This window comes from Octopus bimaculoides, chromosome 1, assembly GCF_046866305.1.
Source record: "Octopus bimaculoides isolate indiv1 chromosome 1, ASM4686630v1, whole genome shotgun sequence".
Taxonomy (NCBI): domain Eukaryota; kingdom Metazoa; phylum Mollusca; class Cephalopoda; order Octopoda; family Octopodidae; genus Octopus; species Octopus bimaculoides.
The window spans coordinates 79,288,931-79,301,307 of NC_142928.1; the positions used below are offsets into that span (position 1 = coordinate 79,288,931).

Consider the following 12,377-nt stretch of genomic DNA (forward strand, 5'->3'; position numbering starts at 1 on the left):
TGTAAGTTGATTACATTGACACCAGTACTCAAATAGTACTTATTTTATCGATCCGGAAATGATGAAAGGCAAAGTCGACCTCGGCGGAATTTGAACTCAGAACGCAACGACAGACGAAATACCGCTAGGCATTTCGCCCGGCGTGCTAACGATTCTGCCAGCTCGCCGCCTTAAGACAGTCAAATATATTTATTTCTTTATTCCCCACAGGGGGTTAAACACAGTAGGGGACAAACAAGGACAGATAAAGGGATAAGTTGATTACACCGACCTCAGTGCGTAACTGGTACTTATTTAATCGACCCCGAAAGGATGAAAGGCAAAGTCGACCTCGGCGGATTTTGAACTCAGAACGTAACGGCAGACGAGACAGTCAAATATGTTAATAAGACAACTTATATTTGAAAACAAAAAAAAAAAGGACATATCCTTCAAGTCAGCAATTGGTGTTAACAATTATTGAATTTAACGATTGGCTCATTTAAAGAAAGTAAAACCAGCCTACCAATGTTTATTGCTACCCAAAACTCCTCCAGTTAAATACCAAGAATTTATTAAATTCAGATTGAACAGTAGTTGGTATTCAAAAAAAAAACATAAATTTAGAATTTCAGTATTATTTCAACGTAGAAAATGCAGCGGACAGAGGTAAGCTGATAATTTGGAAAGCAGAATTCTTTCAATGTAGGTCTTATTTAAACTTCCTATCATATGAAAAATATTTTATTTATATATACATAAAGAGTACATTTAACCTTATAATTCATAAGACTGTATATGAGGCTTATGCAGTATTTGGTTTTAAATGAATAAGACAAACATGCAAGCACATATGTATAAACGATAGTTATAGAAGTTCAGATTTTTTTATCCAATTTTCTTCCTTGATTATTGACAGTGAATTTGAAATCATATTATTTAACTGTATTTAATCGTTGCTCTTTTAAAGGGCACGACTTTATTAGATATCTTGATTTTATTATTATTTATTTATTACATTTACCTTTCATAGAGAGCAAAAACCTTTTCTCTGTGAGTTTCAGCTATTCCTGGAATATCGTACCAACTTTTAAAGTGTACAGTAATTTAGACACAAACTAGCACTTTCTACATTCTCATAAATTTGAACTCAGCCTTTCACGTTCAAAGCATTAAAACTAGTCTACAATGGACTTGTTTCAAAAGTCTTGCTAATTCAATATTGGTTTCAAATTCTGGCACAAGGCCAGTAATTTAAGGGGAAAGGGGGAAGTCGATTACATCGATTCTCAGTCTTTAACTGGTACTTATTTTATCGACCCTGAAAGGATGAAAAGCAAAGTCGACCTCGGTGGAATTTTTACAGATTTAATATTCCGATCTTATAATTAGCATCAATGTTGTGTTAATATCAATGAGGATTCTGAAAAATTACATTTGAATATTAAACACAAGTCATGTGTCCAAAAGCAACTTAACAATACAAATAAGTTACTTAATTTAATCAACTTAACCCTTTCTAGGAAATGAACACGTCCTGAATGATAACTGATAATACATAAATAAAAATAATTCTCACATGATCTATTGGGGCTTGAACTAGTATCAATTAATTACCTAAGTTTCAAATGTATTGACTTTTGTGTATGCTTGGAAATAAATCGTGTATGGCAAAGAAAAGAAGAAAGAAAGTTGAGTCCTTTGCTTTTTCTTTTAAAAGTTTAATTTTTTTGTAAAGAAATCCGTATGCAATTCATTTAAATATATTTTACGGTAAAATTTATTGTTTGCCGGCTTGAACCCAAGAAAATAGGTTATAGTTTTGGTCATGTTTTGTTTATTTTGATGAATATGAGGAAGGAATACTATTATACTAATGAAGAAAAAAACTATATGATTTGTGTTCTAAAAGTTACTGGAAAATTTTGAAAATATGCCTGTTTTAAGTGTTTTTTCTGCTGTGTTACAATAGCCGTCTGTTATGATGTTGGATTACGGTGAGCAAATTTTTAAAAAATCAAGACAGGAAAACTTCTCAATTTACATATGTTTGCTTTTAATGTATGAGAATACTAATCATCATTATACTTTAAATCATTTTATGAAAAAAATATTAAATTATATATTATTAAAATTACTATATATATATATATATAAAGCCACACGGCTAATCACTTGAATTGTACGTGTTGGTTTATACGAAGTCTAAGTTAAAATACTTTAAATCGAAGCTGAAAATTCTAAAATCTAAAAGAATTGTAGCAAAACTGTCTTTTAAAGCATACGAAATCAAGCTGGAAGATATTTACGAAGACTTTTTTTTTAATTAAAAAAAAAAAAGAAACAAATTACAGTCCTGAAGCATTCTTTCAGATCATCAGAACCCAGTGTCTCAAAACAAAGAGTAATGTTGGAAAACGGACATGTCTGGATATCTCATGTTGGCTATAATTATATTTTAAAACGAAAATTACAGTGGAATTTAGATATTGTCTTGCAAGCTGTAGGGTAGATATGCTACAGTGAAAATATTCTGAAAAAATGTGGTAGTTCGCAAGGAATTTTATTGGAAACGATATTGTGACTGCACCTTAACTTATCAACAGGGCTTCTATGTAAAATCTTTTCTATTCTCGGTACAAGGCCTGAAATTTTAGGGGAGGAGACAGTCGATTAGATCGACCCCAGTACGCAACTGCTACTTAATTTATCGACCCAGAAAGGATGAAAGGCAAAGTCGACTTCGGCGGAATTTGAACTCAGAACGTAACGGTAGACGAAATATTACTAAGCATTTCGCCCGGCGTGCTAACGTTTCTGCCAGCTCGCTGCCTTCAGTGTAAAATTATGCACCAATAATACTCGACACAAGCTAAATCTAACTCAGAATATCTCACGATTCATCAGAAATTTTAAATGTATTTCTAATTTCTTTGAAATCATTAGCGGATAACTATTTGATAGTTACATATACTTCAAAGAAAATAAGGGTTTTTTTTTTCACTTTTTACTGTAACTTTTGCATTAGGAGAAACAATTTTCCATTCATATCATGCATAAATGTATTGTTCAGCCCAATGGATTTCGAAGGGGGAAAAATAGGCGGTTACATTCTTGTCTTTCCTAAGAGTATTTGGTAAGTGAAATAACTACAATCAGGAATTGAACTTCAGTTACAAGAAACATTTTAGTTAGTAGACAAGTAATATACATTTTACGGTATTGTTTTTTAACACGTTACATGACGAATTAACTGATATTAGTTCAAGTCTCAATAGTTACGTGATAACTATAAAGAATTTTCGAAATTCGCAGTTATATTGCTTAAAGAAATTAAATTTACGCTCTTATATATTTTACAGGCTGCTCTACTTTTACTACTTCGCAATGTAAATGTTTATGATTCACAATTTTTTTTTTTTTAAGGTGGGGTAGATGCACCTGGAACACCGGTCGAACGCTAGGAAATCGATTCTTTTGTGATCCATACCTAGATGTTTGGGCGATTGGCAGCATGCCATCGGTTTGTTTATCTGGGCAAACTTGGAGCAAATCAATGCTGTTTCAGAATAAACTATAACTGAGTTTTATATTTTCTACCTTCAAGTTAAACGTCTTCGAAGAATTTTGCTAGTTTTTTTTTCTTTTTACTTCTCTCCAGATCAATCCTAGTCGAATAAACCTTGGGATCAATGGTATTCCAGTCTTTTTAATAGTCGAATTATATAAGCTAATGTTTTCTTATTTAAAACAATAAACTGTGCTATATTGAAATTTAGACAATGCTTTGCTATATTTATTCTGGCTCTTTGCTTTCTAAGTTCCTACTTCACCGGGGTCATCTTTACTCTTATTCTTTCGACAAAGATGAAATAGGAGTACAATACTGCTGTTTAATCGTGTATGTCCTCCAAATTTGTGGTTGTTAGTATACTTAAATCAGAAGAATAAAGAAAAGCGTTTGAATGATTTGTAATTTTGAAAAATTGATTTTTAAACATTTTACTATTTTTCAGATGAGTGTAAGTTTTTTTACCAACAATTGATTATGGCTGATGATCGACAAGTTCTCTTTGATTACTACACTAAAAAATTAGAACATATTGGAACTGATTCTAATTCCTGTGATATGTTGAATATAATGCCGAACAGTTATGGTTTTAACTCTTTTCCGCCAGGAATTAATCCGAGTTTTCCAAATGAGCCAGTTCTCAGTAACAAGTTCGCTATGTTTTTCGTAGACACCATCCCTTTAATTACTGGCTACCCGTCTGTTCAAAACACTCAGACATCCAGTCAAGTTCATATTTTTAATGAGCAATCTGGAGATTTGGAGGTTAAGGATTCTGTGCCTCTTATGAAAGAATCCCATTTGAATGAATTATGTCCAACAAGTTCTTCAGTGATATTTTCTCATAATGATTCAAAACCAAGTGGATGGGATTTTAATTCTATGAGGAATAATGAGATTCCTTCTGAATTCAGATATACTAGTAGTCTAAACAAAAAAGGTATTCCATTGCAGGCCGAGCGATTATTTATTTGTGATGATCGTAACATAGTATCTTATAATTCGAATATTTATTCTCACGATAAAGAATTAACCAGCGAAACAAACTTTGAAAATATCTTGCATGAACCAAATTCTCTGCCACTAAACTTGTCCAAATCAAAGAGAGTTAATGATAATTCGACAGAAATAGGCGAAACTTGTGGTTCTACGAATTCAATACCCATGACAGATATTCCAAATAGCATTTTAAAAAAAGAATTTAATGAGAGTGATTCATTTAATCTGTATAATCCACAGATGCCAAACAGTAGTATTGCATATATTTTTCCGTTTGATCCAAACACTTTTGACAGAATGAATAAACCTCTCGGTTCTTTGGAAGTAGATATGAAACTATCTGTTGCAAGCAATGGAACAAATTTGATTTCCCAAGACGAGGTGAGATCATTTCAACACGCACAATTTCTTAATCAACCTGATGAGAATATCGATGAAGAATCTTTAAATATTGAAAGTCAGTCAAAACGTGACAAGGATAAATCTTACAACACTTGGGAAAAAAGAAATTCTCTGAAAGAGACGAAGCAATGTTTTCATACAGACTTCAGATATAACAGAATACCGGAATTAAATGGAAAAGCACACTCTGAGAGCGGATGTGATTTTGAATCGATATCACCAAAACGAAATATATGTCCGTCACACTATCTGGCAAAATCAAAAGCCGTTAAAGTTACGCAATTATTTAAAGAGAACCCTGTAAATAACATCTGCTCTTGTGGTGTTCAGCAAGTGAAAAGTACTCTACCCGATTTATGGACTAAAAAGGCAAAACCAGTTTCAAAGAAACTAGTGGAGAAAAATTACAAGGCCTTGCAAAAATCGACAACAGCAGATAAAAAAATGGTTGCACAAGGAAAAAACAAGAAATCAAAATCCAACTACAGGAAAATTTTAAGTGACATCCCCAAACAAAATAATCGTTTTTCTTGTCCAAGCAAATTACTTGCCGAAAACGTACACGGTGTGCAAAGGAATAAAGCAAAAAGGAAGAAACCTGTAAACCGTAGGAATAATTTAAATGCGTTAGAACATAGAAATTTACACGGTACGTCAAGAACTCGAATTTTATCAAAAGATCAAAGTCTCTCTGATAAAAATATTCCGACAGATGAAGTGTTTGATAACGTAAAACATAAAAAGATAAAAAATCTGAATGAGAAATTATTGAACGTTCGTAATATTTCTCGACACAAAATATGCCAAGGTACTTTTTCAGCTTCCAAGACAGACACTAGCAAAACATATAAAAATTCTGCAGAATGCATACGTCATCGAACAACGAATTCCAAAGAGGCAGCGAAAATGCTGGAAACGGTTTCAACAAAACCTTGCAAAAAGAAACTGAATACCTATCACAAAACTTGCAGCATTGATTGCCAAATGAATGAGAAAAATAATGCAAATAATCATACATATAATTATATTCACTATAAGTCTGATGGTTCTATTGATTTCCTTAAAGGTTATACAGAGTGCTTTAACTGCAAGCATCATATCAGAAATTCAAATCCTTATGCAGCTACATCAATATCATCAGACAATTGTTTTATAAAAAATTATACATTGCCAAACCATTCGTTTAATATATCAAACAATATTGATAGCGATGGTTTTGAAATATTACAAGCAAATGATGATTCTGAATTGACTAACATAATACAGTCATCTTTGATATATGACGGAAATGATAATTTCGACCTTGTCAGTAATAACAATCGTTATTATGAACCGGTTTGTGTTATGAACGATAGTTCAACATTTAACTCTAATAAAGAGGTTAATGATTGCTTTACAATCTCTGCCCCTACAATTGAAACATCAGGTATCGAGAATGAAAGCGATTTCGTAATAACAGACGTCTTCTCTTTGTCAGGTTTTTGGAATTCCATTTCCAGTGAAGTTCCATACATAGAAAACAACTGTTGGGAGCTGGGTTGTTAGATGTGAAGAAAAAAATATATAGTGAGGCTTTATGAACATAAGTATCAAATCTAGGAAGAGTGGATCTGTCAGTTCATAATTTCCCGCTTAAATACATTTACGAGCAATTTGGTTTCCAATTGAATTTTGCTTTGTTGTTATTTAACCCTGGATCAGCCCTGGTCAAGTAGACATCTTATCAAAAACATATTTGTTGAGACCATTCCGTCTGTCTTGAAATGTAGAGCTACATCGTCCAATGGGTTTTTGTTTAAGACTGTATAGTGAGGTTTGAAGGATATTATGCTGCTATTTTCTAATTTCAGGCTCGTCTATAATGATGATAGATGAATGGAAATTTAAAAAAAAAAAAAAAAAAAAAAAAAGGAAAGAAAAGATATTCTACCTTAAATTTGGCGGAAAAAAAGCAAAGCTAGGTTCTCGCCAAAATGTGTGTCTGACTTAGTTTCAGTTTCCAAGTGTAGCGATTGTGAAACCGCATTCAAAAACGCTGTTGGCTTAATCGCACACTATTTAGTTAGTAGACAAGTAATATACATTTTACGGTATTGTGTTTTTAAACTTGGTGTTTTCAGTCTAATCTAATGTTTATAAACGAGACTAATCATCAGAACGTTGCATAATTTTGCGCACTCAAAATATATGTCTTGTTTCACAGAAAAAATATCTAGCGTGATTAAATGCAAAGCATATATTTCAGAAATTACTATTAGAAACCACGTTTAATTCTTACAAATGTAATTTGTAACTGAGTAATTAATACTTCATAAAGAGCACCTGATAATAGTGTTATTCTCCTATGCTTCAAGCAAGAGCGCAATTTAGCGACAGTTTATTTTTTTATATATAGACATGAAAGGGAATTTCTAAATCTTCATAGTAACGTTGATTTGTTTTTAGGTCTCTGATTAAATTGTCAAACATGTTTGTCAAAGGAGCCACTAGTGGTAAATAGTGCGAACCATTTTCAGGCAGAATGATAATGTAAAAACTTCTGCTAGATGATAACAATAGTAAATGCCAAACATGAAATGTGTGGTGAAACCAGATTTTATAACCATGTCTAGATGCAATGCAAGCAAGTTCACAAACTGTAACTTAGCTGAATGCAATAAAATTCAGTGAGTCTGGTTCGAGAATACGCGTTGGGATAGTCAAGTAAGACAGAACATCATAAAGAGAAATATACAGAAATAAGATTCTGAGACAATTTCTTTTTCGTTAAAGCATGCAAAAGTTAAAATGCATATGCTTGCGAGTGAGTATCTGTTTGCGAGAGTTCCACACTGATTGATATGAATTCGCCAGACAACAATGCTATTAATGCTGGCGTTGTGTAAATGATGTAATTGCAAGAAGTAAGTTTCTCAGCTAGAACGCTATCCTTTGTTTACACAAGGGGCAACGTTCTGGCTTAACCTTTGGACCCATTTCAGTTTTTTTCAGTTGCTTTTTCCTACTGTTTCCTACTGATTCTGCTGATTTCTTGTGATTCTTATTTTTTCTCACCTCTCTTTTATTTGTCAAAAGGGAAATTTTCCATATGTTTATAAAAACTAGAGGACCCTCGAATTAGATTCAGAAATTCTTGTCATTCAAAACAGAATAAAAGCAGTATCAAATATTATTTTCCTAGCTATTTATCAGATATAAAATAGATAAAATTGTATTCAATCTATTTGCTGAATTTCAGAGAAAATAAGGAAAAGTTATGAAAATATTCCTGTAAATTTGTGTGGTATTGCATCACCTTCAATCTGCTAGGTTATAGGGTGATGCAATATTTCTATGTAATGACGCTATTCTTGCAATATATTGCATCAACTTTGAGGAGAGTATAAATATGTGGGAGAGCAATATCTGCCTTTAGTCTGCTATCAAGTTTCATATAGTTCAGTTGTGCTTTCTGGTATGCCTAGACGTGAAAACTTTCGTGAAGACCAAACATCGAAAAGGTTATTGAAATTAGATGAAGAATGGGAAGAAGATAGTAGTGATTCCTTCTATTGCTTTGAAGATGATGGTGAAAGTGATTGTGTGCTGGACAGTTTAGGTTCTGTGTCATCAGACGAAGATACACAAATACAATTATGAATGAGCAATATGTTTCTAGAGACAGACAAGCTGTTTGGCATTCTAATCCTCTTATTCAGGCAGCAGTAATACTGTGCGTCAAGAATGTGGACCATCCCGTTTTGCTAAAAGATTTTGCGATAGCATTGAAGCGTGTTTTGCTATCTTTATGCGCCAAAATCTTCTTGAAGTAATTCGCAAATGAACAAATGTTGAAGGTCGGGTTTACAATTTCCTTTCTGTTTACAAAGGAAAGAAACTGATCACTCTGAACTAAAGAAATTTATTGTACTGATTATTCTTATAGGTTTTTATAAATCTAAGCATGAAAATGTCACATAGTTAATGGAGTCAAGAAGATGGCCGCCCAATATTCAACAAAATTATAAGCCGGGGAAGATTTCAACAGATTTTACAAGTATTGCATTTTGATGATGCTAGTGCAAGAAGAAAAAAGATGTGATGATAAATTGGAATCCATAAGAGAAGTATTTGAAATGTGGAATCAGAATTTGCAAGATGGATATGTTCCAAGTTCATGCATGATAGTTGATGATAATTAGTTTCATTCAGAGAGCTTTTCCCATTCTGGGTATATATGCCTTCGAAACTAGGGACATCTGGAATTAAAATTTGGGCAATATGTGATAGTGAAACATCTGCCTGGAAAATGCAAATCTACACTGGAAAAGACCTAGTAAAAGGGGAAAAAACAAATCGAGGTTCAAGAGTTGTTGAAGACCTAGTAAAAGAACTTGAAAATACTGGTCGCAATATAACTTGTGATAATTTTTTTTTTCTTTTTTTTTTTTTTCTTTACAAGTCTAGGATTAGCTCGAAAGCTGCTTAGCAAAAAAAAAACTACTTTAGATGGAACAATTAGAAAGAACATAGTTGAACTTCCAAATCCTTTCACAAATCGAAAAGAAAAAGAAATCAACTGCACAATATTTGGATTTCAAAAGGATTCTACGATCTTATCTTATTGTCTCAAGAAAAATAATGTCGTTATACTTATGAGTACAATGCACTTTCAGCTTTCAATTGATTCAAAAAGTGCTGAAAAGGAACTTGAAGTTATTACATGTTACAACAAAACAATAGTAGATACCCTAGATAAGATGGTAAGGACATACACTTGCAAAAGAATGACTCGAAGTCGGCCTATGTTTATATTCTATAACATGATCCATATAAGTGCAGTGAATGCTTTCATTGTTGTTCAACAGCTTCACTTTGCAAAGTTTCAAGGATAAAAGAAGACAGTGCCTAATTCAATTAAGAAAGGAACTTGCTGGAGTTAAGGCTAGACAAGAATATGACAAACAGTTTCTAGCTCCGCTAACATTTCTCAACCAAACAAGAAAAGAAAACGATCTTCAGCCTCATTTGAGATTCCTCAACCAAAGAAAAAGGAAGATGTTATTTGTGTGGCCCAAAAAACACAGCAAAACTTGTATTACATGTAAGAATTGTAATATCCATGTTTGCCAAGAACATTCCAATGTTGTCTGCATTCACTGCCATGAAGATCTGTAATTCTGTATTTTTCTAATTTTTTAAAATTTGTAATATATTTTGTAAGCTGTAATTTTTTTATTAAAATTTGTGAGAAACAGTAATTATTCATTCATCTGATAGCATATATAATGTAGCTAAGAAATAGTGGTAGTTTGAATAAAATTTAATTAAAAGAAAAATATTGGACCCAGTTGGTAATTAGTGACATAAATTTTCTCTGGTTGACCAAGGGTTAAAGGCGCCAGGATTATGAACGTGTATCATAATTGGTCAAAAAGGATGTTTGTCATGTTACTAACCCTCCTTTATCATAAGTTTGTCAATGAAATAAAAGTGTAATACATCGTATATGTTTAACAAAAGATCCGTTTAATTAAATTTTTTCTTTAACAAGATAACATTTTTATGCGGGACTCTCTATTGTAGATTGCTTTTCTCGATAAAAGCAATTGATAAAGATTACTTTCTGATGCAATAACAAATTTAACAGGTCAATGAACACGTTTGATTTTTTTTTTTTTTTTTTTTTTCAAAAGTAGTCTTCTCATACGAAGTAAAGATATTCGAGAACCAATAAAGTGGATGTAGTAATAAATTGTCCATTAGTTTTCAGTATAAGTTTGGTTCAGTTGGTTTACTAATTCTCCCTTCACTCGTGTATATTTACATATAAAATACTAGTGAGTTTTATGTAGACTTGAATGGAACAATGTAAGCAACCAGAAGCAGGTTTTTGTACGGAATCATTTCAAATATATACATGTGACCAATCAATGCTTCGATGTGTCTCAGTGTGAGGACGAATTTATCAGCGGTTGATGCACAAATTGTAAGAGATCAACTAGTAATATAGAACAATTACTCGCAATAAACTAGCCTGTTAAAGGCAGCGAGCTCACAGAAACGTTAGCACGTCGACATTTCGTCTGTCATTACGTTCTGAGTTCAAATTCCGCCGAGGTCGACTTTGCCTTTCATCCTTTCGGGGTCGATAAATTAAGTACCAGTTACATACTGGGTCGATCTAATCAATTGGCCCCCTCCCCCCCCCCCAAATTTCGGGCCTTGTGCCTAGAGTAGAAAAGAATAAACTAGCTTGTTAATTTTTTTTCCCAGTAAGAGGCACTTATTCTTTATTCACCATGAAAGGTTAGTATACAGAAGGAATAATACAGGACAGACAAGACATGGGGGTCAAAATAGCGTATGGATAGTGAAAGAATGGAAATGATTAAAATGGAGTGATGGACACAGGGACCCCACAAACCACGCATCATCACTAGATAGCGTGTAACAACTGATGAAAAAGGAATGTCGCATTGTCTTTTGATCTTTTAGGATCACTGGTACTCACATTCAATCATCTCACTCTTGTAACAAGGCATACACTTTCATTCACAGTACAGGGCCGACAAAATGGGCTGAATCAACATATGATTAAATAACGTGTAACAATTGACGAAAAGAAACATTGCATTGTCTTTTGAGTTCCCTGGTGTTTGACTGTGGAGGGGCTGAATATGGGGTAACGTGAATTTCTGTGTGTGTTTAGCGAGAGTAGTTTTTTTCCGGATGTTGTGTGAATGAATTATATGTGGCTTTGTTTGGGGCAAATTAGTTGGTTGTTTGTGTTTCGTATGTGTGTATGGTGTGAATGCAAGTTTTGGGCTGACTTTGTTTTTTTGATGGGTTCTTTGTTTGTGGTAACTGAGTAGAATGTTTGTGGTTTGTGTGTGTGGATGCAGGTTTTTGGTCGTCTTTGGTGTTATTTTTTATGGATACTAGGGGGGTACCTTTCATTTCTCCTCTCTTTCTGACCGTTGTCCATCCGTCGTCGCTCTCCTCGAACAAGATTGGTGGTGGCTCCTTTATGGTGTCCTTTTTGGGGTCCTCGCTTCCCTCTGTGACACCTTTGATGTGGGCTGCTTTATCGTGATGCTGGTTGATTTTTTTCTTTCGGGTTGTCAGTTTGTAGTGGGTTAATAAGGTTGTTTCATCGTGGTGTTGGTCGACTCCTTTTTTTTTTTTTCGGGTTGTCAGTCTGTGGTGGGTTGATGGGTTGTTTCGTTGTGGTGCTGATTGACCTCCTTCTGTCTTCCTTCGGGTTGTCAGTTTGTGGTAGGTTGATGGGTTGTTTCATCACGGTGCTGGTTGGCTCCCCCTTGCTTTTTTTCGAGTCGTCAGACTGTAGTGGGTTGATAAGTAGAAGGGTGCTTTTGGTTGTACTGATTGTGTAAAAAAGATTCCACAAAGGAACACAATCCGCTCTAAGCAGGGGGAATTCGCA

At 33.7% G+C, this 12,377-nt stretch overlaps 1 protein-coding gene across 3 annotated transcripts; it reads left to right on the top strand.

Moving 5' to 3' along the window:
- The first annotated feature begins 419 nt into the window (after positions 1-419).
- On the top strand, positions 420-10,923 carry LOC106880642 (uncharacterized). Of its 3 annotated transcripts, none has more exons than XM_052967589.2 (2): positions 420-648; positions 3,996-10,923. In XM_052967589.2, the coding sequence occupies exon 2, from the start codon at positions 4,028-4,030 to the stop codon at positions 6,494-6,496; it is 2,469 nt and encodes an 822-aa protein (XP_052823549.1). In that variant the 5' UTR covers positions 420-648; positions 3,996-4,027; the 3' UTR covers positions 6,497-10,923. The 3 variants fall into 3 exon arrangements, with proteins under 3 accessions (XP_052823549.1, XP_052823544.1, XP_052823542.1); XM_052967584.2 differs by having other exon boundaries at positions 421-684; XM_052967582.2 differs by lacking the exon at positions 420-648 and adding an exon at positions 1,687-1,976.
- The last annotated feature ends 1,454 nt before the right edge of the window (positions 10,924-12,377 follow it).